Below are 26,438 nucleotides of genomic sequence, written 5' to 3'. Positions count from 1 at the left end.
CAGTCAGAAAAACCTCTCTCAAACAATACCTTGTATCAATATTCTTTGACCTTGAGAAGGCTTATGGTACTATATGGAGGTATGGCATTTTGTGTGACCTCCACTTATGTGGGTTACGTGGTCATTTGCCCATTTTTATTAAAAACTTTTTAATGGACAGGCGATTCTGAGTTCATGTGGGTTCAACACTTTCCCGTTCTTTTCTGCAGGAGTGTGTTTTGAGTGTCACGCTTTTCAGTATAAAGATCCATCACTGAACAACTCCCTCTTACTGTTACAAACGGGCTCTGTGTCGACGACTTTCACATTTCATGTCAGTTGTTGTACATGAGGTATATTGAGTGGCAGCTACAGAGTGCTCTCAATCGTTTACTGAAGTGGACCATAGCAAATGGTTTTAACTTCTCTCTCTAAAACCAAACTCAGTATCGGTAAAGTTGTGCTTCTCATTGTCCCTGAGACAAAGTTCTTGGGGATTATCTTTAGCTCTAAGCTGACCTTTACACAATGCATCAAGCAGCTACAAAAGCACTGAACATCCTCCATGTCCTCTCTTCCACCACTTGGGTAGAGAATCAGTGTTCTGTGCTAAAGATGTATTGTGTTTTTATTTTATCAAAACTGGAGTCCAACATCTTCAAGGATTTTAGCTCTGCACTAGGGCTTTCCACACTTCCCTAGTTCAGAGTTTATACACAGACACTCATGAACCTCCTTTGCACCACTGCCATTTGCAGCTGTCTTTATTGTATGATTTGAAACTACGATCCTTACTACAGCACCCCACTTGGAGTTATGTTTTCTTTCCTTGATGGGCCGTGCTTTTTCAGAACAGAGGATCTGCCATTGTTACTTTTTGGTCTTCGTTTCCAGCCACTTTTGGCTGAATTGGGTCTGTTCTTGGATAATATTGCTGTTCCCACTGGTCAGCCCATCCTACCATGTCTTTTTACAATCCCAAAATGTGACCATTTTTTAAATCATCTCATAAAAGCAGATATTCTCAATTGGAGGTATAGTCTTTTATTTGCTGAACGTCTTTTGAACCATCCTTCCATTCCCATTTATATGCAGGGCTCACGCTGTCGCTCACCACATTCGCCAATGGCTATTATTTTTGTTTTTTGGCGAAGAAAAATTGTAATTGGCGAATATACTGGCGAAACACTGTTTGTTTACAAAATGCTAGACTGGTTCACTAAATCAACGTTTTTTTAATGCAAGTATGCGGTAAGCAGATAAAAATCAATAACCCGTCTACATTCATGAAAGATCATGGTCAGGATCGACAAACTTGAAAAATTGTTCAATCAACAGCGACCTAACGGCTTGACACGAATAACTCGTTTATATGTGGTTGATTAGCGGTGCTATAATTAAAGGACGACCATGAAGATTGTGATGGCTTTCACACGTGTAATTACATTATCTAATGGTGCATGGCTTGGCCGGTAAGTTTAATTAAAAGCGGTTACTGGATTAGCACCATAATAAACACGTACTTGTAAAAAACTAAATGCTAATTAGTGGAAATTCTCTATAAATTGAGCCAATATACAGCAAATTCATCAGATCTCAGAATGGCTTCTTCGCAGGCCAAACACCCCTTAGACAGTGAAAGTTGTCTAATGCCTCCATCAAAAAAATCCAAATCTGATCTAAAATACAGAGAGTCCTTTCCTGCAAGTGCAGAACTGGCAGAGAGACTGCTGGTAGCTCCAGTTTCAACAGCTGATTGTGAGAGAGGTTTTAGTAAGCAGAATTTGATAAAAACGTGTCTGAGGAATTCAGTGAGTACTAGAAACCTGGAAAATATCATGTGTCTGTCAATAGATGATCCAAACACTGGAAATTTTTATTTTACACGTGCCTTTAAGATCTGGAGTACAAAAAAGAACAGACGTATTCTAATGTGATGATTGAAACAAAGGCACCAGTTGTAACTGTAAATGAGTAGTAAGGCACAACAAAATGACATGCTTCAAGGTATGTATATATTTTTTCATTTTGCCATGAATTTGTGGTCAGATTTTCAGCATGAATGTTACTGAAACTTGTCAAGTTTAGTTTGGTAATGCTTGAGTGATGATATATATTTTATTAAGCAGGGCTCTCACTAGAGAGACTTGGGAGAAGTGGTCTCCCAAAACAGACCAAACCTCACCCTTCGTAAGCTGAAGGAAAAGTCATCTTGTACAGATTATATTATAGAAGAAAAGAATGCTATTGACTGTAAACTTTTCCATAATTTTGTAAAATTAGAGCAAAACTTCTCCCTGGTTTGCAAGTCTAGAGAGACCCCTGTTTAGCAGCATGTAATAACAGTTACTTTTAATTTAGTGACTCGTCTTCCCATGTCATTATTGTAATGATTTGTGTGTGAATAACATTGAACTTTGTAACTGTTGTTTTATAATAAATTTGATAAATGATAAATTCATTGAAATAAAATGCATGATAAGAACTTAGTTGTCATTTATTCTTTGACTGTCTTATCGTATGTGACTGGCTGGAGGGTTGGATATGGATCAAACCTATCTGGCTAAAATTGGCTACCAAAAAAATCATTTGGCTAATAGCCTGGCTACAGAAAAATTTAGTCCAGGGTAAGCTCTGATATGGATGGTTCGAAATCAGGTGACTCTGTGGGCTCTGCCATGGTTTGTTATGGTTTGATGGTTGTGTGCAGAATCCCCTCTACAGTTTTTGTGTTCAGTGCTGAAATGTATGCCATTTCTCTTGCTCTGGATCACATAGAAGCTAATCAGTACTGAAATTGCACTATTTATACTAACTTGCTTAGTTCTCTACTGACCCTGGAATCACTTCATGTTCAATCTCACCCTGTTCTTGCTGATATTCAAAACCAATTGGCCCATTTCTCTTTAACATCTACTTCTATCAAGATTTTCTGGATACCAGGCCATATTGATATTCTCAGGAAAGAGCTTGCCAACACCGCAGCTAAATCTGTCAGCTCTGGCACTATCACTGATGTGCTTGTTCCATACATGGACTGTGGTCCTGTATTTAAGGCTTTGCTTTGTTCCAGTTGGCAGTAGACTTGGAGTAAGCAGTGTGAAAACAAGCTTTTCCAAATGAAACCCTCTATTGGACTTTGGCAGTCTTGCTTCCATAAGCATTAGAAAGAGGAAGTTGTCCTAACTAGATTATGCATTGGTCACAGTTTTTTAACTCATTGTTTTCTTTTATCTGGAACTGCTGCACCAATGTGTTGCCCATGTTACAATGAGGTAACAATAAGACTACATTTTTCTGTCTTACCATCATTACAACTCTCAACGACGGCACAATTTTAAACAGATTTTGCCTCAAGGTTTATCCATAATGTTAGTGTTTTTGGTGATGGTGGTACTGTCCACCTTAGAAATGTTTTTAGTTTTTTAAAAGCCATTAATCTTTTATATGCTATTTAAGTGTTTTTTTTAAATTTATAAATTAGACCTTTTTTTAATATGATTTATTTTTAAGAATTAAAGTACAACTAGTTCAATATGAAATTAGAACGACAAATAACTTGAAACCAGAACTGGAAAGGCCAACTCCAAGCGTCTGACACTGATGTTTACTTACCCGTTAGTCATCCTGGCGAGTTATAATAATTAAAATTATGCCTCAGAAAGTCACTTTTTTCCCCTTCTTAAAATCTGTGTAAGAATTGTAAAAAGTATGTTACTTAACAATATGCAAAATTGAAGTGATCACATCAGTTATATATATTTCACATTTATGAGCTGCCTTGTAAAAAGACCTAGGTATGCCATAAATCTTGATATTTGTACTGCTATAAATAAAAAAGTATCTTTCTTTTTTCAGATAGTTCATATACAATAAATGTTGGTATTTCTACTATTGTAATAATGTAACATTGTCTTTCTACTCTCTAGGTAGTCCATGTTTTAGATACTGATAAAGTAACCAACTTTGGAAAACTTAAATGCTGTGCTTCTCTTCTAAGGAAATACAACAAGCTATTGTTTGATTTCATTGAAGCTGAGATTCTGAAGACATATGGTGGTGGGGTAGATGTTGCAAGATTCACCCAAGATGATATTTATAAACATGAAACTATCTTAGGATTAGCCATGTAAGTTAAACAGATCATTTCTAATTGTAACCAAACTTTTAAACAATTGTATGTATTCTTTGCAATAGTTTTAAAAATGCATGATTGAGGTTGAACTTCTGAAAGCCATGAATAAGTTACAGCTTGAGGCAGCATAATGTAGGAATTGAGCCCAATCAACCTCTAAATGTTATAAATGAAGTTTGAACAGATTGTTCATTTGTTAGAATTTTCTTCTATAGCAAAATGCAAAGTGATGAAGCTGAAAAGTTTACCAGTTTTGTTCATTGGCTTGAAAAATATTCTGTACAACTTATCCTTGTTTGTTTTAGTGTGAGTACCTATCCCAAGCAGAGGAAATATTATTATTATAGTTTGCATGAGAAACATTATGTACTTTCATAGGGATTTGCAAGAATTATATTATAAGCTCTTGGATATGAAAAATATAGCATGGTTGAAATACTATTATTATATGCTCTTTTGCTTATCTACTTGACTTTCTTGACCATATTTTTTAAAGTGAAACCTGCACATACACTTGAATAATTTACAAATTTCAAGAATAAGAAAAAGTTAGAAGGTGAGTTTATTTATTCTATACATAAGCATTTTTTAAAGTAACATATTTTGGTTGTGAATTTATTTCAATGGGCTTTTTGAATGAAATTTTATGGTTTCTGAATTTCCAGAACTTTTTGAGCATAATACTGGTAGTTCCCTAAGAGGAAATTGGAAATATTTTTGTATCTCTTAACTTCAGTAGGAATATAGTTTTGTTTGTTTTAACCATGTGCCATTTTTAAACCTTGTTTATTATTGTATGATATAATTACCTATGTCTCAGCTTTGAGAAGATATAAGCTAGTGATCTAAACAAGTAATGAGATATCTTCCTCTTCTTTTTGACTCTGGTAGTCAGTATGGCTTTTAATTCAGAAAGAACATGATAAAAGCATAGCTTGGTGATGCATTACTAGAAAAAGAGGAGCTTGTGGACAACTTCTACCACAATTACAGTCATGATTTTTTGATTTTTTTCTATGTTTGTGAAATACTTGTTTTATCACTTAGTACATCAATTGGATTATTGATGTTGCAACATGATAGAGAAAGAAATGTTTTCATGGAACAAGATGAGGTTGGCCATTTTACCTTTTACTGTATCAAGTTTCATTTGTTAAGCCTAAGTTTCAGTGGGCAAAGTGTAGCCACAGTTAGTTTAATTTCATTTCTTGAATCTAATTCCTAACAATATCTGAGTTTTATGACCTTCTAAACGAATTTGGTTTGATCCAGATTGGGGAAGGGTCTGGAAACCTTGACAATTAGTTCTCTCATGCACAGTACTTGAATATATGAAAATTGATTTTTGCCCTTGAGATAACGCATGTCTGTATATTTAAGTGTTCTTATATTGCTTTCATACATGTTATATGTCTTTACAATTTTATTACGTTATAATTATGCTATCATTGTCAACCAAGTGCACAAGAATACCTGACTAAGAATACTTATAAATAGATTCAACCTGAGGTTAGTGTGGTCACAACCACATGGGATTTCTTATAATAGACACCAGAAGCTTTGGAATTTGAATTAGGGACTACCCATGTAACTGCTGGTTGAACGAGGTACTGATTTGTTTATCTTTTGGAGACTATTGGCAATCCATTTGTTGTAACTGATGAATTCAGGAACAAGCTAGACAAATGTCCCAAGATCACAGGAAGAGATGGAGAAGGACTCAGGAAGTTCTCAGATTTCTTGAATCAGTGCGAATGGACATCCTGAATGACAGCAGAGAGAACTAGAAGCTCCTCAGAAAACTACCACATTGAGTTGTGACAAGATGGCTGAAGGTTGTGTGTTCAAAAAAACCACTGATTGTGAATACCTATTATTTTACCAGTTTGCGAAATTCATGATGAGTGAAGGAGAGATGGCCTGTAATTCCATTGCCTCACTAGGATCTTTGAGGACCAGTGGAAATCAGTCATCAAAAAAAAAGGAAACAGACTATGGCTTCCAAAAGTTTTTGCATCAAAAACTGACACATTGAAGAAAACAATGCTGAATGAAACCTCCCTCTACTGTGGCAGTAAAGGCCACTTTATAGCACACACACCCAAAAAAGACAACATTGAATATAACCTCCCTCTACTGTGGTGGTAAAGGCCACTTTATAGTGGGATGCAGGACTTTCTCCAACAAAACCTTGTCCAAACAAAAGAGGACCTCATTTAAAATAATGGCCCCTGCTATGGATACCTCACAGCAGGACAGTTAACATAAAAGTGCCCCCAGAAGTGCATCTGCCAAAAATGTAACAAGAAACACCCAACATGTCTTCACCACAAGACGACAACCAGTGTGACAAGGGATACCTTGGTCAGAGACACTGGCAGAAGCCAAGTTGAGGAAGGAACTCAGGGTGCAGTGTGCCATAAAGTTTTGACATCTAGGAATTAACCCATCATCTGCTCTATGATTATGCCTGTCTTTGTTGCTGGCGCACATGACCCAACCAGTAAACATCTTGTTTATGCACTCCTGTACATGTAGTCCGATACCACCTTCGTTCTGAGAAACACAGTAGACAGACTTGGAGCCCAAGCAGAATCAACAACTTTGAGGCTCACAATGATGACATCTAAGGACCAAAGAGTCCAGAACTTGACGGTATGTGGAATAGCACACAAAACTGCACTGCTGCAAGACTGAGATTGGCCTTCTGACTGGGTACAACTGCCCACAAGTTTGGTCTCTTTACTGGTGAGGACAACCAGCCATTTGTTGTAGAGACTGAGTTGGGATGGAGCATTTTGGGGTGCATAGACCTTGCAGAGAGCTCAGGGGAAATGATAGGAGTTTCTCACAGAATACTTGTGAGAAAAATCCCAGAGGCATTCTAAGTGGCACAGGGAAACATCCATCTGCACAAGTCCTTATCTAACAAACAAGAAGTTCTGGATTCAATTTCTCCTACAGATAGGGCACCAAAAATGGAAAACCTTGATCTGCCAGAGAATAGTGATCCATTGGAGAATAGTGTTGGCCATACAGTGGTGTGTAGAGTCTGATCTGCTTCAATTCTGAGTGACCCTCATGGATTGACCCTTGACATGATGAGGCATCCTCTCTACAGTAGCCTCTGTATATGACCTACTGGGGTTTCAAGCCCCATTCATTTTGATCGAGAAACAGATTGTGCAGCGAATGTGCAGAAATGCTGCAGGATGGGATGACCCTCTCAGCAACAACTTGTGTCCAAGGTGGGATCAGTGGAGGTCTGAACTCCATCATGTAACCTAGGTTAAAATAAACCACTGCTACAAGCCAGAAAACTGTGGCAAAGTTGCACGTTGTGAGATACATCACTTCTCAGGTGCCAGCACCTCAGGGTATGGTCAGTGCTTGTACCTAAGGCTCATCGGTGAACATGGAAATGTGCACTGTTCATTCTTGATGGGAAAGGTGAAAGTGGCACTGCTGAAGCTTGTCACCATCCCAAGACTAGAGCTCCAAGCAGCTGTAGTGTCCATAAGAGTCAGCAAACTCCTCAAACATAATCTCATCTAGAAAAACAGAGAAGAGTACTTTTGGACTGATTCAAAGGTCGTGCTCGACTACATCAACAATGACATGCGTTGCTTTCACATATTCATGGTAAACTGCATTTCAAGCCATCAGAGAAGCCTCAGCCTCTTAGCAATGGAACTATGTTCGAACAGATCAGAATCTGGCCGATCATGCATCAGTGTTGTCAAACTATACGTGATCTGTGTGGTGGTAACTGGCTTTAGGGACCTTCGTTTTTATGAACAAAGGGTGATGTCTAACCAACTCTAGAGGCTCACAATCTAGCACCAGATGACCCCAAATTGAAAAAGGGCACAGTGCTCTTCTCTTCAGCTCAAAAGGATTTCTCCCTCCTCATATGCTTTGAGAGGTTCTCTAGATGGTCAAAATTGGTAATGACAGTATCAGCACTCCTGAAAGTCATCCATTGAAAACAGACCACTTCAACAGTAGATACTTCCATCAGGAAGCAAACAGCAGAGCATGCATATTAGAAGAAGACCATTTCCACGAGGAGCTGTGAACCCTGCAGGACCCTAAAGGGACACTGAAAAGAAACAATCCTCTCTGCAAACTGGATCCATTTATTGCTCGTGATGGATTAATTCAGATCAGGGGCCACCTTGACAGGGCAGAATGAAGCGTCCAGTCATCCTCTCCAGACACAGTCATATAACAGAGTTCATCATCCAACACCACCATGAGAGGATTGGCCATCAGGGTCAAGGATTTACATTCAATGAGCTCTATTTCAATGGGTATTGGATTGTAGGCTGTACAGCTGCCGTGATATATAAATGCATGAACTGCTGTCGCTTATGGAGAGAGTGCCAAATGCAGAAGATAGCAGACCTGCCAGAAGAATGAACAAGATCAACTCCTCACTTCCATTTCTCTGGGTTTGACTGCTTCAGCCCATTCATTGTGAAAGATGGTCATAAAGAATTAAAGAAGTACGTTGGGATCTTCACATGCATGGCATAACACATTGTCCACATGGAGATACTGGACGACATGAGCACCAATGCATTCATCAATAGTTTGTGGGGCTTTATTGCATTGAGGGGAAGTTCGTCAATTGCACTCTGACCGAGGAAGCAACTTCACTGGAGCCTGTAGAAAATTTGCCAGACTCTTGGAGGAATGTGAGAAAGGGAAACTTAAGAACTTTCTGATCAGCCACAGATGTGAATGTGTCCAGCATATTCCCCAATCCAGCCACATGGGTGGCATTTGAGAGAGAGAGGTTTGATTGATTCAAAGCATTCTTACAGGTCTTCTTTACAGTGTTGCTGGAAGACTTGACAGCTTGTCACTGCAAATATTTTTCTACGAAGCAATGGCAATTGTAAACAGTCTCCCCTTGTCAGTGGAGAATCTCAATGATCTGCTAGGTCCAATTCCCATCACCCCAAATCATCTGCTCACTCTTAAGACTGAGGCAGTGATTCCCTCTTTGGAAGAGTTTGTTCATGGAGATTTGTATGCTACAAAAAGGTGGAAGAAAGTACAGTATCTGACAGGAAGATTCTGGCAGCAGTGGCACAAAGAGTATTTGCAAAGTCTTCAAATGCATCAAAAATGGAAAACCAAGCATAGAAACCTAAAGTCTGGTGATATAGTTCTACTCAAAGAGGTAGAACACCCAACAGGACACTGGAAACTGGTAAAAGTTGTGGACACTATGCCATGCAAAGATGGTCTGGTGAGGAAAGTAAAGATACTGGTGGGAGACTCAAGACTCAACAACTGAGTACTTCCAATTAGGAAAATCAGCTATTTGGAAAAACCCATGCATAATTTCATTCTGCTGTTGGACACTAATTCTTCTGAATAACGTGTAATTTAGTAAATCGAGTGATTTAGATGGGAGTGTAGCCACAGCTAGTTCAATTTCATTTTTTTGAGTCTAAACCCTAACAATATCTGACCTTCTAAACAAATCTGGTTTAATCCAGATTGGGGAACGATCCAGAAACTCAATCACACACATGTTCATCTCTGTAGACAATTAGTTCTCTCATGCACAGTACTTGAATATATGAAAATTGATTTTTGCCCTTGAGATAACGCATGTCTGTATAATTAAGTGTTCTTATATTGCTTTCATACATGTTATATGTCTTCACAATTTTATTACGTTATAATTATGCTATCATTGTCAACCAAGTGCACAAGAATACCCGACTAAGAATACTTATAAATAGATTCACCCTGAGGTTAGTGTGGTCACAACCACATGGGATTTCTTATAATAGACACCAGAGGCTTTGGAATTTGAATTAGGGACTACCCATGTACCTGCTGGTTGAACAAGGTAGTGATTCATTTATCTTTTGGAAACTTTCAAAGATTGTCTTGATTTTGATAACGTAAGAGTCGGAATGTACAAGATATTCATTATTTCTATCTTGCCACGATCCTGTGTTGAACTGATATGTCTGTTAAGCTATAATTTCATGCTCATACAAGAAACAATATGGGTTTTGTGTACAATTGTCTTCTACAGGCCTGTAATTTGTATGTGTTTGTTTATATGAACTTTGGTGATATCACTAAACTTGTTAGTTCTTTATTGTTACAGTTTCATGGTGCGGATGGTATGATGTAGTTCGTCACATTAACTTCCATTTAAACATCAGTGATTGTCGTGTGGGTTCATATGGGGAAACACAAAGAAAGTCACTAAAATTAATTATAAGTAATATATTTAAATAAATATAAGGCTTATTAGATGTTTAAATGAAACCTGGATAAAAAAAATTATCTTGCTTATAATTGCTATATTTATGGTTTAGTAGTGATTGTAAATACTGTGAGACTATTTGTGTTGTATTTGAAAATGATAAAACTTAGTTTTATGAAATAAAAAATATTGTAACGTTTTTTGAAAAATGTAAAAAAACATAAAACTCAGTGGTTGAAATGTACAATAAAGATGAGCATTTTTATTCTTTGTTAAAACATATCATAATAAAATTGTTTTGAAATTCCGAATCTGTGAGTTTATTAAAACATGAAAAAGCATTTTAATATTTTATTTTGCAGAAACTGTGTAATCTGTATAAAGTTCCTATCAGAATTCAAACTATTTCATTCATTATTGTTTTTTAGATGTCTTAAGACAAATCATTTTACAGATGTTTTGAGTCAATGTACCTGGTCATTTAAAAGTTAAATAAATCTAAATATATATGTTTATAGACTACTTTAAATATAATAAGTCTTCTTGTTAGTTATAACTGATAATTATTTTGAATTCTTAGTTAAGAAATAGAATTTACTTTTAACTTTCTTCTTTTGGAAGAACATGAAATAGTTTGTGTGTTTTGAGGGATAGTTTCTTTTTGTTTCAGTCTCAGTGATTTTCTAATGTACAACCATAACATATATGATGTGTGCCAACAGATAATATTTGTAAATAACAAATAGATAAAATGCTGTTTTTCAGGACTTTAGAAAAGCCAGTACTTCATGTTGCTGTATCACTTGCTCATAAGTATGGCCTTCCTTTATGGGATATCTATATGACTCATTTGGAGTTTCTCTTCACTGACACCAGGTAAATGCTGTTTACATTTTGGTGTATTAAAATATTAATTTTTCTTATACAGTACTGTTGTGGCTCAGCAGTATGTTTAAAAATTGGGTTTCGCTACCCAAGTTGGGTAAAATACAGATGATTTAATGTGTAGCTTTGTCCTTATCAACAAATAAATACAGTACTGTTTTGAGCTAAATTTATAATTTAATAATCTATAATTTAAATTTACAAAATTATAAAACAGGTACTTCAGATACAATATTTCCCAAGAAAATGTCTGGCTTTTATTTTTTATACGCATATAAAACAGCAACGAATCTTTGCATCTGTGTAATTAATAGAATAGTGTGTATCAATCAGTCTGTGCATGTATGAGTGCTTGCTCCTCTGGAAAACCAATATTCCTATTGTTTGTACAAGTACAAAAATGAACATTTAACATGTATTGCTATATATGAATGCAAAATTATGATATTTATAACATTAAAGTTGATTATTGCAGTAACATAAACAAACATGCAGAAATACATATTATGTTTTTTTATCTTTCTGTTGATTGTAAGTAATGCAACACTATTATATCTCAAAACAGTTCCAACAGACATTTAGGAATGAACAATTATGCCCAAATTTTAAGTACTTTTTGTACAAGTTCACCTGCTATATAATCTGTCACAATTAGCTTTAATAGTTATTGTCACAACATCATTCATTTTGAATGTGCTATGGCTGAATATTGTACTAAAGAAAATAATTACAGGTGTCAAGTGATATATAAATGTAGTTTTGACACATACGCACACAACATTTTTAGAAACAATGCATAATGACAGTTGATTTTTACACTTCTTGATCCAATCATTTTACAAATTCATTATTTTGTATCTGTTATATCTTTCCAACTATCTCAGTACATGTGCCAAGATTGTCTTCAGGTCAATGTGTACATAACTAACATGGCAGTAATTTAGGTTTTGTGTCTCACAATCCCCAAAGTTTTATTAGACAACCAGGGGCACTCTGAAACTGTTGTTTCTCTTAAGCCTCATATGAAATTTTAATATTTTAATCCTACTGGGATTTAAAGTTTAAGTCCTGCATATCTGGGTGTAGATATATCTAGCTCTATTACCATTGGGACATTCAGGAAAAGTCAAGAAAAGTGTGACACATCGAAGGATGAGAAGGGACAGAGAAATTGTCATGATTGAGGCTTAGGCATTGAGAAACAGTAGCACATGGAATGCGTGCATGTGTGTGTGTTTGCACATTCATTGGTTACATCAGGAGGTAAAGCTTATTAAGGTATGAACTGCAAGCAGAGAGATGCAGCATGCAACTGAACTGGTTACTAAAATAAAACTGAATTTTAATTCTTATGATGTCACATTAAGTTGATACAGCAAAACAATTAAACATCATCATAAGGAAATGGTACATGCTAGATTAGATTTTCAGAATTTTTAGATTAGACTTACATGGTGTTAGTTGAAGATCTAAAGTATATTTTTTGTAATTGAAATTCAAGAAGTAAGCATACTAGATATGGTCTTTCTCAGGGCCTGAGATCCATAGATCCAACAGGCAAAATTTGTATGTTGGGAAACAAGAGTACCCAGAAAAAAAATCACATTTACTGTGGAATAGCCAAATAAATATATATGCCCAGTTACCCATATCTGAAAATGAAATTGTGGATTGGTGCATGGATACAAAGCCGATGATAAGTAAAGTTAACATACTTTCTGGTATAGCTAATCTTGTTAAAAGGGTATACATATCTAGGCTGTGAAATTGGAATGGACCTGATTAATGCAAGTTCTTATGTTTGTGTGTCTCTTTGGTGTGCTCTTGTAGAGTAGCAAGTTGAATGAGGTGTTCCTTTAGTGTGGGTAACTCAGCTAGTAAATGGAGATGTTTGGGGAGAGTGTAATTAGTGAGTAGATAGACTATCTTAATTCCTCTGTTTTGTAGATTAATTACTGATATTGGTTGTCTGTCATGTTACATGTTACTGCATTACTATACTCAAAAAGTGGTCTAATGTACGCTTTATAAATCATGATAATGGTTTTGGTGGAGCATCCTTTGTTTATGCTGCCACTATGTTTAAGGTAGTTTATTCTTGCATTAATCATACTGATGGTATTATTAAAGTGTTTACATCAAGATAAATTGCATGAAAACATTAGAGATAGAAACTTAGTATATTTAGATAAATTTACGGTGGTATTATTTAATTGTGGCTTTAAATTCATAAGTTTTTTTCTTGGTCATGTTCATTTTCTTGTAAAGAGAGATAGTGTGTATTTTGGTAGGATGAAGGGCTATATGCCATTTGTTACACTATTATGATGTGGTGTTAAATGAGCTTTGAACTTGTGAAATAAATTACAGGTGGTACATGATGTATTCCAAATACCAATGTCATTTGCATTTTAGGAGGTAAGTGCATACATTCATAGGGGAAGGGTATATCATTCACAAATATGTTGTAGAGTATGGGGCTGGATACAGACCCTTAAGGTAGATGTTTCATTAGTTTTCACTTTTATAGTATGATGGGTTAGAAAATTTAATACCTATCCGACTAAAATGGTTGAAATACCAAGATTGTGTAGTTTGTATCTTATGCCATTATATGATACTGAGTCAAGAGTTTTTTGAACACCAAGAAATGTAGTGATAATTGTTTATCTTCCCTCGAAGCCTTTATAGATTGATTCAGTGAATCTAAGTGGTCTGGCAGTTTGTCTATTTTTATTTTTTCTACATTCTACATCGTAGTTCAGGATTTTATTGGCTTCTAGGTAACAATTGTGTCTACTGGTTATAAGTTTTTCATTAATTTTCTGAGTGTGTTGAATAAATTGATAAACTTGTAATTACTGGAGCCACTTCAATCATTATCTTTCTTAGGAATTATTTTAGTGGTAGCTGACTTCCATGTACTGAAATAATATCCTGACGGTAGTGACAAGTTATAAACTGCAACCAGTTGTTCTAGAATTGGGTCAGCAGTTGGTCATTTACATAGTTAAAGTGTGATGAGTCACGTGATGGTAGATTAGGAGTTATGAATGTGTTTTTGAAGAACTGAATAAACAGTCTGCTTGTTTACTATTAGCTAAGGCTATCTTATTATTGTACTTAATTGTGTTAATGCTGCTTTCAGATTGGTTATTAGTGATAGTTTTGAATTTATGACAGAATACAGTATGATCTGACTGTGAACTATCTATGGATTTGCAAATACTATTCCTGCTTGCTGAACAAACAGCAATCTTGGGTCTGTATAAGCAGCTGGTACTTAGTGGTGATCAGTGGTTCACTGAAGAATCAGGTAGTCATGTTCAGGTTTCCATTTGGGTGGTCAGTTGGTAAGTGTCAGATTCCTGAAAATAAATAACTAAAGATAGAGAATAAGCACTCAAGGTTATAAAAATATATCATTTATACTGGATTCAAAATATATAAAGCAAACACTATTAATCAATACACTTAATGCTGATAAAGAATGTTTTGGTACAAAATTAGCTTAACTCAGTAATGTGAGAAAAACACAATGCATAGTTTAAAATGTGAAGGAGAACAGTTCAATGTGTATAAACTGTTGCAGGTCTCTTATAATATCTTTGTTGATTGTGGAGTATATATTGTAGTTGGCTTGTTTATCCCTGGTTCTAGTTGGTGGAAAGACTGCATGTGGTTTCAACCAGTGACAGTCATTGTGTGTCCAGTGTGTTGACACTTGAAACACTGGATGATCCCATGTTTGTGTTCTTTGGCTGCTTGTATTTGCTGCTCACTACTAATACTGAATATCAATTTAGTGAAGGCTTTTGATAGATAAACACCACATTTCAATTTAAGTTCAATGTGAGTGTTGAATTTAGTTATGTTTAGAAGCAATAGTTTATTGTAGGTTTGTTTACATAATCTTGAATGAGTCCTACGTTATATAGTTCAATTGTTGTGAGTTGGCACTTATTGTATTATTGCATCATGTTACTAAAACATTCTAATTTCTATTCATTGTTTTAATTCAGTATTATTGCATCATAATATTGGGTGTGTAAAATGTTCTTGGTCTCTGTAAATACTCATCAAAAATGTAGTTTGATTTATATAGATAGATAGGTATATCTGAACTGCATGATTGTGAGTTTAATCATAAATGCTGACTTTTAAGTGCAGTTCTTGGGCAATTTTCAGTTAGTAGATAGCAAAATAACTATTCTGGTTATGTATCAGATAAGATAGAGAAGAATAATTCATCTTTTCTATTGGTAACTCAATCAATCTGTGTGAATTTTGTTAAAAAGAGACAATTATTTAAAGCTTTGGATACAAGTGTAGTAACCAACAATGCAATGAACATTTATCTACATGTTTGGATTATTTTAATATATATGTTATTCTAAAGCCAAAAGACTTTGTTTGTTGTAGAAATTTATTGCCAACAAGTTGTAGATACTTGCTATAAAGAATCCAGCCCATTTAATACATACAAAACTTTACAGCTTTATTGTGTCAGTGTAGAAAGACTCTAAGTTTTCTTGATATGTTAAATTTATCAGTGTCAGCTATTCTAATTTTATTCCAGTTGACATGCTGAGTTCTGGAATTTCATATTTTTATGAGTCTTGTGTTATCTCTGTGTTCATTTATTCTTGTCATTGGAACTTAGAATTTTGTAGATGGCTATTGTGTTTTTCAGTAAATTTCTGTTTGGTTTTTCACAAGAATGGATCTTATTGTCAACATTTTCATTGGTCAACTATGATGAACTTCTTGGCTATGCATTTAAGCTTTTCTCTGAAATTTTGCATGTGGGGGAGGTAAATTTTGATAGTTGTGTTATTCCTTTCTGTTTTTTTCTGTTATGGTCTTCTTCAGGGACATTTTGATGGAGGTTGAGGTATAACCATTGTGTTTAAAATCCTGTAGTAATTTTACTCTAATATTTTCATTTACATATTTACATTGTTACCAATTGGCATTATGTACAATTTTTTTTAGGTGGTTATCATCAAAAAGGAATTGGCTCCTCTGTATTTTTAAAGCACACAAAAATTTAGTTTTATTCTTTGTTGTTATTTTTGAAAGGTTTGATTTGCCAAGTGGTAATGCATCAGGTTTCTTGGTTTTTTTTATAATCTATATGTTTTTAATAACTTAGTAAGAGTAAAAACATTAGAAATATTGTTTCTTATATACTTTTTTATATCTGCTTTAGTTTCTTTATTTTGAATTATTTATTTATTTAAGGTAAGAATCAATTTGCTATAAATAATTTACTCAATTGTAAAAATGGCCTGTTTCTGATGGAAAGCATTAAAGGGGACTCTAATCTTTTAGGTTAAATTTTCTCAATTATTTGTTTTTGATAATTTGTATTGCATTTTTTTCTTATAATAAGGGCATTATTGAGAAAATACTATTCTGAGGAAACATCAAAATTTTCTATTTATGTTAATAGTTTTTTGTTTTAAAAATTTGCTTCAATTATAAACTTGTGAGTGTGTGATATTAGTTACCTCTTTTTGTGAGCAAAAGAATGAATGAAACACATTTTAAATTTCCATGTAAAATCACATGATATATATGTATGTATGTATGTTACTTTATGACTCAATTTATTGGTTGTACAGAATTGTTTGAAGTATTTGTAAATCTTTGTGTAATTCAGTGTATTTGAATAAAGTATTTTTTACATCAGCTTAACAACTCTTGAGCTGGAGAGCAGGCTAAAAGAGTTAAGGATGCATGAAACACTAACATCTGAACCTGAAAAAATGTGTGAACGGTTGCAAGAGTATGTCTATCCAAGTATTGATGGTACAGATCACAGTCGCTTGTTTTTTTATTATTCTCTGTTGGAAGAGTGTGGCAATGTTGAAGACTGCCATAGACTAACACCAAGTAGCCATTTAAAGACTCTAAAAAAACTGAAGTCTGCATGTCCAAGTAGGTATTGTTATTATTATATATTTTAATTTAAGGTAAAGTATTGAATAGTGCCACAGCAGATAGATATATTGCACCAAAAGTATTTTCAAGCAAAATGGAGTTAAGACTTTGTTTTTTAAAATTAAAATTTAGAGTTTAACCAGATCTAACCAGATGTGAATGAAATGGTTAGCTAGCACTGCCAGTTTACAAATTTATCTGAGTGTATTTTTAATTTACTCTAACTATGAAAGTAAAATAAATAAATTTGTTTTATAAGATATAAGTACATTAAAAGGTTATGAAGTGAAATTCATTTACAGCTTTGCCTGGAGTTATTTTACCTATAAATTAAGAAGATAAAGAGATGTATTCTAAAGATGGCTGGTGTGGTATTAGAACTTTAACTAAAATAAATTACAGAACAATATTTTGACCATCTTAGATCAGTTTCAGAACTACCAGAAGTTGATCTAAGAAGGAAGAAACATTGTTCCATACTTTATTTCAGTGAAAACTTTAATAACCAAACCAACCATCTTGAGAAGACATTTTTACTTCAAATAGGTTTCTCATCACCATGAGTTAGGGAGATATTTTTGAATATGAATGTTATTGCACAAAATGGATTTAATTTCAAGTGTTTTTGGACTGAATTATCTGTAATGCAGAGGGCTTCAGTTGATGCAAAAATTGATTAGGACATATCTGAAAAAGAACAGGCTGTATTGAAGAATTAATAAATACTCATTTTAATTAGAGGTATTTGGAAGATATTGTTCATAACATGATTTGAAATAAGTTATGCAGGGTTGAGTATGTCTACAGAAACACTGATGCTTTATCATATTATTACAGCCCATGCTATCATGTCCTGTAATACTATATCTGGCAAACGTGTATCTTGACAATAACTATGTATTGTAGTTTCCATTGAGAATGGTTCTGTTGTCTGTAATATCCCAAATATAATAGTCCTCCATGCGTGGTTTCCATAATCATGTAATGTATGATAAAGAGTTAACCAAAGTTTTTTTGAACAATCAACTGCATAAGTGACATAACCTAGTATATATTAATAAGAAACAACATGAAACCCATTCCAATCTCCAGCCTTATCAGATATGTGGCATATGAGTGAGGGATATGACAAGAAGCCTTTTCTTGGTGGACCCATATCCTGTTGGACTCATTTCAAGATGGTGATTCATCTTGATTGTGCTGCATATTTTACCTGGACCATGTGGATAGCTTTTGCCACTGACATTTGTGTTTTATGGATTCTCACCTTTCAAAAGCTGTCACATTTTGCTTTCCACATATGGGATATGACTTGTTACATGTTTCTTTCAAGATGATACTGATGATCCATGTTGATCTATATTCCTTTGTTTGTCAAGGTTATTAAATACAAAATATATCCTTATCTTGAAAATTTCCCTCTGTGTGGATTCCTGTATGTGGTGAGGGGACCTTCCAGGGATGGTTCTGTTCTTTCAGTTTACGTCCTCTGGGATCTAAACATCCACCCACGTGTTTGCTGTGCATCATGACCCTTAAAGGGGAGGAGAGGATCCTGGTGATTGAGGGTTCCAACCCTAACGCACCACTTTGGCCTTGCATTCTTGTAGACAGGCAGCCTTGGGATGGCTTCTCTTGGGTCAGTCAGCTGGTCCACTTGGATGTTCTCAACAGGTATTGTGAACATTGTATCTGATGCTCGTATTTGGGTATAATGTTCATGAAAACCTGGAATTGCTGCAGTGTTCTTGTTTGACATTGTAGTGTGTCTTCTCGTAGGGCTCCATAGGGTCAGTGGGCACTGAAATATTCCTTTTTTTATTATGGATCCTCCAAATAAAAACTTAAATAGTGAAAAAACAGTCCACAGGTAAATAACCATGTCTTTAAGATTCTGAGCAGCAATCTTCAACAAATGTAACATCTGTTGTACCTCATTTTCTTGTACTACATTCTCTTTCAGACAAATCTTTTGGGCAAATGTCTCCCTTTTTCATTCAGAAGGGACTAGAGAGACTTGCTGGCTCTCCAAAGTCAGTCAAAAGCTTCACAGTGAACTCCTCTTGCATTCAAAGGCAATTGGGGATATACCTATTGAGGTTATACCTCATGCTACTTTGAATTCATCACTAGGAGTTATTGTTGAAAGGGATTTGAAGAATATTCCCCAGTCGGAGATTCTCGCTGGTTTCTCCACCCAAGGAGTTTCTGCAGTGAGGTGTATCTCCACTCGCAAAGGTGGAATTATGATGTCGACCAGTGTCCTCATTCTGACATTTACATCACCATGTCCACATGTCACAATGAAGGCAGGTTATCTTAATTGCAGGGTATGGCCATACATTTCAAACCCTGTCAGATGTTTTCAGTGTTAGCGGTTCGGTCACTAAGATATCAATTTTTGGTTCCTTGACATGTGCTTGTTATGGTGGCAAAGACCAGGATGTGTATGAGTGTGAAACAGACTCTCATTGCATCAATTGCAATGGCTTTCCCCTGTCCTACTTTTGTTCTTGTTCTAAATGGTTAGAAGAAAAAGAGGTGTAGCATTTCAAAACATCATTTACTGTGGGGCTCGCAAGTTGCTGTCCACCACCTCATCTCGGACGTATGCTGCTGCACTTCGTTCCACTACTACAGCAAGAGTGCAAACGGATCTCTCTGTGCCTCCAAAAGAATCATTCTCAAACCAAATGAAAAGTCTTTTGACCTCTACTTCCATCCAGTTTTTCTGGATACTGGGCCACGTTAGTATTTATTGGAATGAGCTTGCCGACACTGCAAAGAAATCTATTTGCTCTGGCACTATCACTGCTGTGTCTGCTCCATACATGGACTATGGTCCTATATTCAAGGCAGTCGACTTGGAGTGTTCAACATGAAAACAAGCTTTTCTGAATAAAACTCTGTGTTGGATTTTGGCCTTCTTGCTACCATAAGGATCGGAAAGAGAAAGTTGTTCTAACGAGACTACGCCTTATGTCACAGTTTTTTAACTCCTCGTTTTATTTTATCTGGAACTGATGCAAGAATGTGTAGTCTGTAACAATCAGGTCACAATAAGCCACATTTTACTTTCTTGCCTTCATTACGACTCTCAACAATGACATCATTTTAAACATGTTCTGTTCCAAGGTTTATCTGTAGTGTTAGACAGTGTTATTGGTGAGGGTGACACTGTCCACCTTAGTAATGTTTTTAATTTTTTAAAGGCCATTAATCTTTTTTAATGCTATTTAAGTTTTTAATTTATAAATTAAGCCTTTTTTTAATGTGAATCCCTTTTAAGAATTAAAGTACATCTTGTTAGATTTGAAATTAGAAAATGGCCATAATGTCAAATAACTTGAAACCAGGACTGGAGAGGCCAACTTCAGGTGACTAACACTGCTGTTTGAACTATCCATTAGTCATCCTAGTGAGTTATTATTAAACTTTTGCTACAAGTCTTTTAAAACTTTTATTACTTTACTTTCTAAAAATGACCATAACGTCAAATAATTCAGAACCAGTACTGGAAAAGGCCATCTTCAGGGAACTGACAGTGGTTTTTGAACATACCTGTTGGTGTTCCTGGCAATTTATGGTAATTACAATTATGCTACAGAAAGTCCTTAACAACTTGAGTTACTGTAATTTTTCTCTTTCCATTGTAGAATAGAAGTAAAAATGGGCTTTAGTGCTATTTACATTTTCTTTTAATTTTGTTTTGTTTTATCTTAATTTCCTTTTATAAATTTTACTAATTTTATGTTAATTTTAACTTTTTACCAGGTGTTTGGCACAGATAGCCTTGTTGCTTTATGTCATAAAACACTTAACCAATCAACTGAACAATCTTGGAAGTTTTAAATTCACAATATGGGCTCAACTTCATGAATCATGTTGTAAGCTTATGAATATTTTGCTTTAGAAAGTGCAATTAAATTCCTGTGACATTACACTGTCATGAAATGCCAATTACATTAAAATATAGTTCAATTTATTATGACTTTATACCAGTTATGTATGCTATGAGAATGACACATTTTTAATGTAAAGTTCTTAAACATCTATATTCTAGATTGTTAATGATGTTTGTCTCTGCTTGATTTTTAAAGGAATAAACTACAAAGATCTCTTAGAGCCCATGAGTTCCCAGTTTGATGAATTGTACAAAGCTCTAACTGAAGGAAATGTTCATGTCTTTGCAAAACTGGCACCAAAAATTCCTTCTCAGGTAATTAGCATAACATATTTACATGTGTTAATTTATTTTGTTTAAAAGCTTTGGATATCAGATGTGTGCTAAGTTATATATAATGGCAAACATTTTTACACATAATGATGTGTTTATCAACCTTTTTATGAACAAGTGACTTTTTGAAGTTTAGGTTGATTCATTTTCTGAAATTTAAGAATTGTAATTTAAAAGGATATATAAGTTAATTAACTGTAAAGGTCTAAAGAGAAATGTTAAAAATTTTTGGTGTCTTAAAGAATACAGGCTTACTTTTTACCAAACATTAGTTATTGTTAAACATTTGGCTACCATAAGCCACAATGTTTTCAATGAAAAATGAAATGGTGTATTTCATGAATTTATGAATCTGATTTTAAATGATTTTTGAAAACATCATCAGATGAAAAATTACACCCATACTCTGAAAGTAATAAGAATTCTACTTGATTACTGTATTCTTTAGATTTTCATACTACTGTCGTTTGGGATTTTTGTTGAGTCAGCAAAGGCTTTATGTAATTATGTTTTTATTAGTTTACAGAAAAGTATAAACTATGTATTTGGTTGAAATATGACCAAGAATGTGTAGTTCAGCTTAGGCTCTTTGGAAATTTAACTGTTCATAAGTAAGAAAAAACTGGGAAGCCAAAGGAGAGGAAGTGTTGGCTTACAACATTCTCTATTGTAAAGGTTTTAAAAAGTGATTTTCCATGTAGTTTATAGACTGGTGTTAATCTATTCAAGAACTATGACATAAATTGACAAACCTAGAATATTAATAAGAGGCAATCACCTGTAGTTTAATGTTTAATTGATCTTTTAAATTTATGTATTGTTTTATTTTGTAATATTTCATTAAGATAATGATTAGAAAGAAATATCCTACTGGTTCATTCTCAGATACCAGAAGACAGGAGAAATAGATTCATTCTGCTGTTGATGTTATTTAAAATAGCATATTAGTAAATTATTATGTATTCACTAGAATAATCAGTGAAGCATTTTTTTATTTATATAAAATATGAGAACATAAATCCCCCTGAACAGAAATTTATTTGATGTTTAAAACAGTCAAACTTCATTTCAGAACTTGTATTTAAATTTATTTTTTTTTCTGTAACTTAACAAATTATTTTGTAAAAGCAAACATTATCTCACAATACAAATCAAGTCAGCCAATAGTTGAGCTGGAATTAAAATTTGTAAAAACTATGAAAGAAAATTATTTTGAAACTTTAATAAAGATATACAGTAAATGGAAGTATTTAAATAAATAGTAAATTAGTAAGTACAGTAAAGTGAAAGATGAAGTATCTTTCTAATTAGATTCTTTTAAAATTATTCTTCATGTTAATGATATAATAATTTTAGAAATAGTGATATATGAAATTTGCAAAATATCAACTTTCTATTCATTCTATAAAAAATATAAACTCAAAGTATAAAAGGAATTAAAGAACAAAATTGGTGTTATTTAAAATAGTGTAATTAATGGTAAGAAAAATATACTTGATCAGTTGGAAAAAAAAGCAAGGAAATCTTTAAACATTGGAGGAATTGTTCTGTGTGATTCCGTTGAAAGTTAGATGAGTATAAATCAAGAGAAACCATTAATATCTTTTAGATTCTGAAAACATAAATTTGTTTGATAAAAGTATTAAATGATTAGTTAATGGTGATGGAATAATGCTTTACAGATAACAAAAATAAAATGATGACGAAAGATATCTATTAATTAAATTTCTACAGAATAAAAGGGAAATTTGAGCGATAAATGGGAATTGATAAGTACTTTTAAAGATACATAATTTTTCTAAACTGTCTGATTCTAGATCAATTATGCTGGAAGGGGAAGTTAGTTATAGTAAATAAACATATTTTAAGAATGTTTCATGGATCTGATAAGTTTACATTTGAAATTTTTAAATGTTTTGAAAAACATGGGAATATTTTAATCAGTTGGATTATTACTGATAAGGTATAATTAGTGTTTTACCTAAATGTGATAATTCTTGTAAATTTATTAATAATTAAATATGTATTGAATTATCATGCTGAACACTTTTAATAATTGTAGTTATTTGTGTTACTGGAAGATGTATTGATGGAAGTATCAATTTTTTTGTGTGATTTATCTCATAATGACTTAGAAGTAAGAATACAATTTTACTTGATGAAATTTTTTCATCAGTGCAGTGCAGGAGAAAAGTCTAGAATTAAAAATCTCCTTCTTTGGTTTCTTTACCTGTGTCAGTGGTTAAACTTTGAAAGACCTGACAGGAAGTTTTATCGAAGTTTTTATAATTTTGTCACTAGTACTGGAATTGAATAAAAACAGTTCATGCAGATATTATTTAACAAATTTCCAAAATATTACAATCATCTTTTGGTAAAAATTAGTACTATAAAGTATGACTATCAGTAAAATTGATTATTTATTTCACATTCTTATTAACCTATGAAAATATGGGATAAATGGGAAAAATAGTTTTAATATTTACTTAGGATTATAAATATTGAGAAACTGTACTTCTGAACTTGAATCAAAGGAATTTAAAAGTATTTTATATAATCTCATTTTAAAGCTTTAAAAATGACCTGCTTTAGTCTTTTAGAAGGTTACTTGTATATCAGTAGTAAATTTCTCATGTTTTTTGTAAGTATCATTTCTCCTAGTGAATTTCATAATTCTGATATAACACACATCTTACCTTCTCTCACATAAGTAGCTATTTTCTTTCAATGCTGCCTTCTATATGCAAAAAATAAATTTTACACACATCGCAAGCCTTTTATCTCCCCTGCATTGGTGGAAGTGACTGATTCCACTGTGTCTCTTGTGCAATCATCAGCCATCAACCTTCCATTAATAACAGTGCAACACATTTTCATGACATATGTGATTCCCTCTGTTCAGTTCTACCAAACTATCACTTCTAGTTTGGCAGTACTCGTGTTCAGATACTTTTTTCTTTTGATACTCTTTATGTGAATTGTGATTTTAGAAGTTTAATTTATAATGTGGAATTTCTTCATACTTATTTTTTCTTTACCTTGATGAAATGTTTTAATTTGACTTTCCAGTTTCTGTTTGTTTGTTTTTTCAAACTCACATATTTTACATCAAATTCTTTTGTTTGATATACATATTTCTACAATAAATTTTGAAGCTCATATTCTTACTTTGAGTGTTATGCCTCTAGCACTATTTTCACAGGCTGTAGGCAGGGGAGATCCATTGTTGGACTATTGTCCATCATTAGATTGATATTTGTATGGGTCATTCTTTTTCTTCTGAACTTATCCCACTAATACTCCTTTCAAACTTGTTCAGGCCAATGAAGGTTTGATAACCTTTTTTACATGACTGTATTTTGCAGTTTTTCTTACCCATTCTGCAGAATAAACTAAGGCCAATATGGCATTTTTCAACATAATTTTTGAGATATTTAATTCCGCATTGTTCTATGATTCCTTATTACCTCGATGTTGGCGTGTTTATTGTTTTCAGTTCATGCTTTATGCATGTGGTTTCACTGCAATCTTGATTTTGTGGGTTGCAATGTCACCTTGTCCCTGGTACATTTGCCATCTCCTTCTTTTCAGAGTTTCTGTATATTTTCTTTGGTAATATGTTTTTTATCATGTATATGACACTTTAGAATCTTATGTATAACGTGTATGTCAACACTCGATCCTTTTCTCTTTGATTGCACTTTTTTGCAGTTGGAGTCATAAGTCTCCTGTATTTTTTTCCTGTACTGGTCCTTATCTTCCCATCCTTGTCCCCTCTTCCAGGGATTTTCATCTTGTTGAATAATGTTAATGGGCACATCACAAACAATACTGGAGTATAACTAGAGGGTTTTGGTCTAGGGGAAGCTTGACTGTTTCTGTTTTTACCCTTTATCAATTTTTTACAAATGTTCCATGGGCTCTTCAGTATCATAGGTACTTGTTCTGCTAATTCTCTCCCTACCTCCCTTGTCCCTTGTACCATTTTTCTTCCCCATAACTTGTGATACAGCCATCAGCTTGCTAATGTATGAGGAGGTATAAGATTTTTTGTCTCTACAAAATGTTGCACCCTTTCACTACCTTTCTCCAGGCATTTATTTCAGGCTGTTTTTGTTCTTAATGGCATTTTGTACTAAGTTTGCCCCATTTCTTTCTAATTTTAAATCTACTGTGTTTTACTTCAGAGCCATTTCTTACCCTTTGGTGGGTTTTGTCTACATGTTTATCTATGTCAAACAGGAATGTTATGAATGATTATTAGCACATCCTAATATTTCATCACATGTGACCCTCTCTTCAGTTTATTCTTTATAAGGTGGTTTCTATGCTTCTCACACTGGCTTTCAGATTTGCTTTGGCCCTGTCTGATTTGTCAGGCATTCAGAGCATTCATTCATCACATAATATGCTCTTTGGTTGTGATTTTCTTTTTCTTTGATCGACTGACTACCATTTGCTTGTTTCGAACAGGAGTCCACCTGTTACCCTTATCAGCTGCCCTAGGATGCAGCTGTAATGAACTGTTAATCAAATTGGAAAAAGTCCTTACTGCAATCTATCTAATACCTTGTCCATTCAGAGTGTTTTCCTTTTTCTTCACAGATCTCAGCCAGACCATTCAATGAGTTTTCAGCTCACAAAATTCTGTCCCTTTTGGAGACGTGATCTTCCATGGTAGCTCTTATCCCATTTAGTCAGGCTCTCTCATGGTTTGTCCTTAACCACTGAAATTTTTCAGTGATGCTTTGTTGGCTCTTATTACCATTCCTTTTAACTTTGTTGTCAGTTGGTGTTGGTGGTTAGATATGACTCTCATGTTGGCAGATGTCCTACTTCCTTCTTATCTGGTTTTCCACATTTTATGAATACATTCCTTTGGGGATGGGAAGCATGAGTTTAGCAACTGGAAGATTCGGTGTTTTCTCGCTGTGGATTGTATTTTGGTTAATTTTTCCATCTGGAAAAAGTTATTTAGTAATGATCCATTCAGGCTTTTCTTCAGTGGTTACTTA

The 26,438-nt window shown here is 34.1% G+C and overlaps 1 protein-coding gene across 10 annotated transcripts in view; it reads left to right on the top strand.

The window, feature by feature from the left end:
* The window catches only part of LOC143249085 (NBAS subunit of NRZ tethering complex-like), a 230,774-nt gene that overhangs the window by 160,407 nt on the left and 43,929 nt on the right, over nucleotides 1–26,438 (top strand). For all 10 annotated transcript variants that reach the window (XR_013027512.1, XR_013027511.1, XM_076498317.1 and 7 more), the window contains 4 exons: nucleotides 3,909–4,108; nucleotides 11,121–11,231; nucleotides 16,936–17,183; nucleotides 21,287–21,405. Coding sequence is in view for 8 of the 10 variants with exons in the window: in XM_076498317.1 (XP_076354432.1) it covers nucleotides 3,909–4,108; nucleotides 11,121–11,231; nucleotides 16,936–17,183; nucleotides 21,287–21,405 (678 nt within the window). In the remaining 2 variants the exon portion in view is untranslated. The remainder of the gene's footprint in view (nucleotides 1–3,908; nucleotides 4,109–11,120; nucleotides 11,232–16,935; nucleotides 17,184–21,286; nucleotides 21,406–26,438) is intronic.

Source organism: Tachypleus tridentatus, chromosome 4, assembly GCF_004210375.1.
Source record: "Tachypleus tridentatus isolate NWPU-2018 chromosome 4, ASM421037v1, whole genome shotgun sequence".
In the NCBI taxonomy this organism is placed as follows: Eukaryota; Metazoa; Arthropoda; class Merostomata; order Xiphosura; family Limulidae; genus Tachypleus; species Tachypleus tridentatus.
This window is presented reverse-complemented; position numbering and strand designations above follow the sequence as displayed.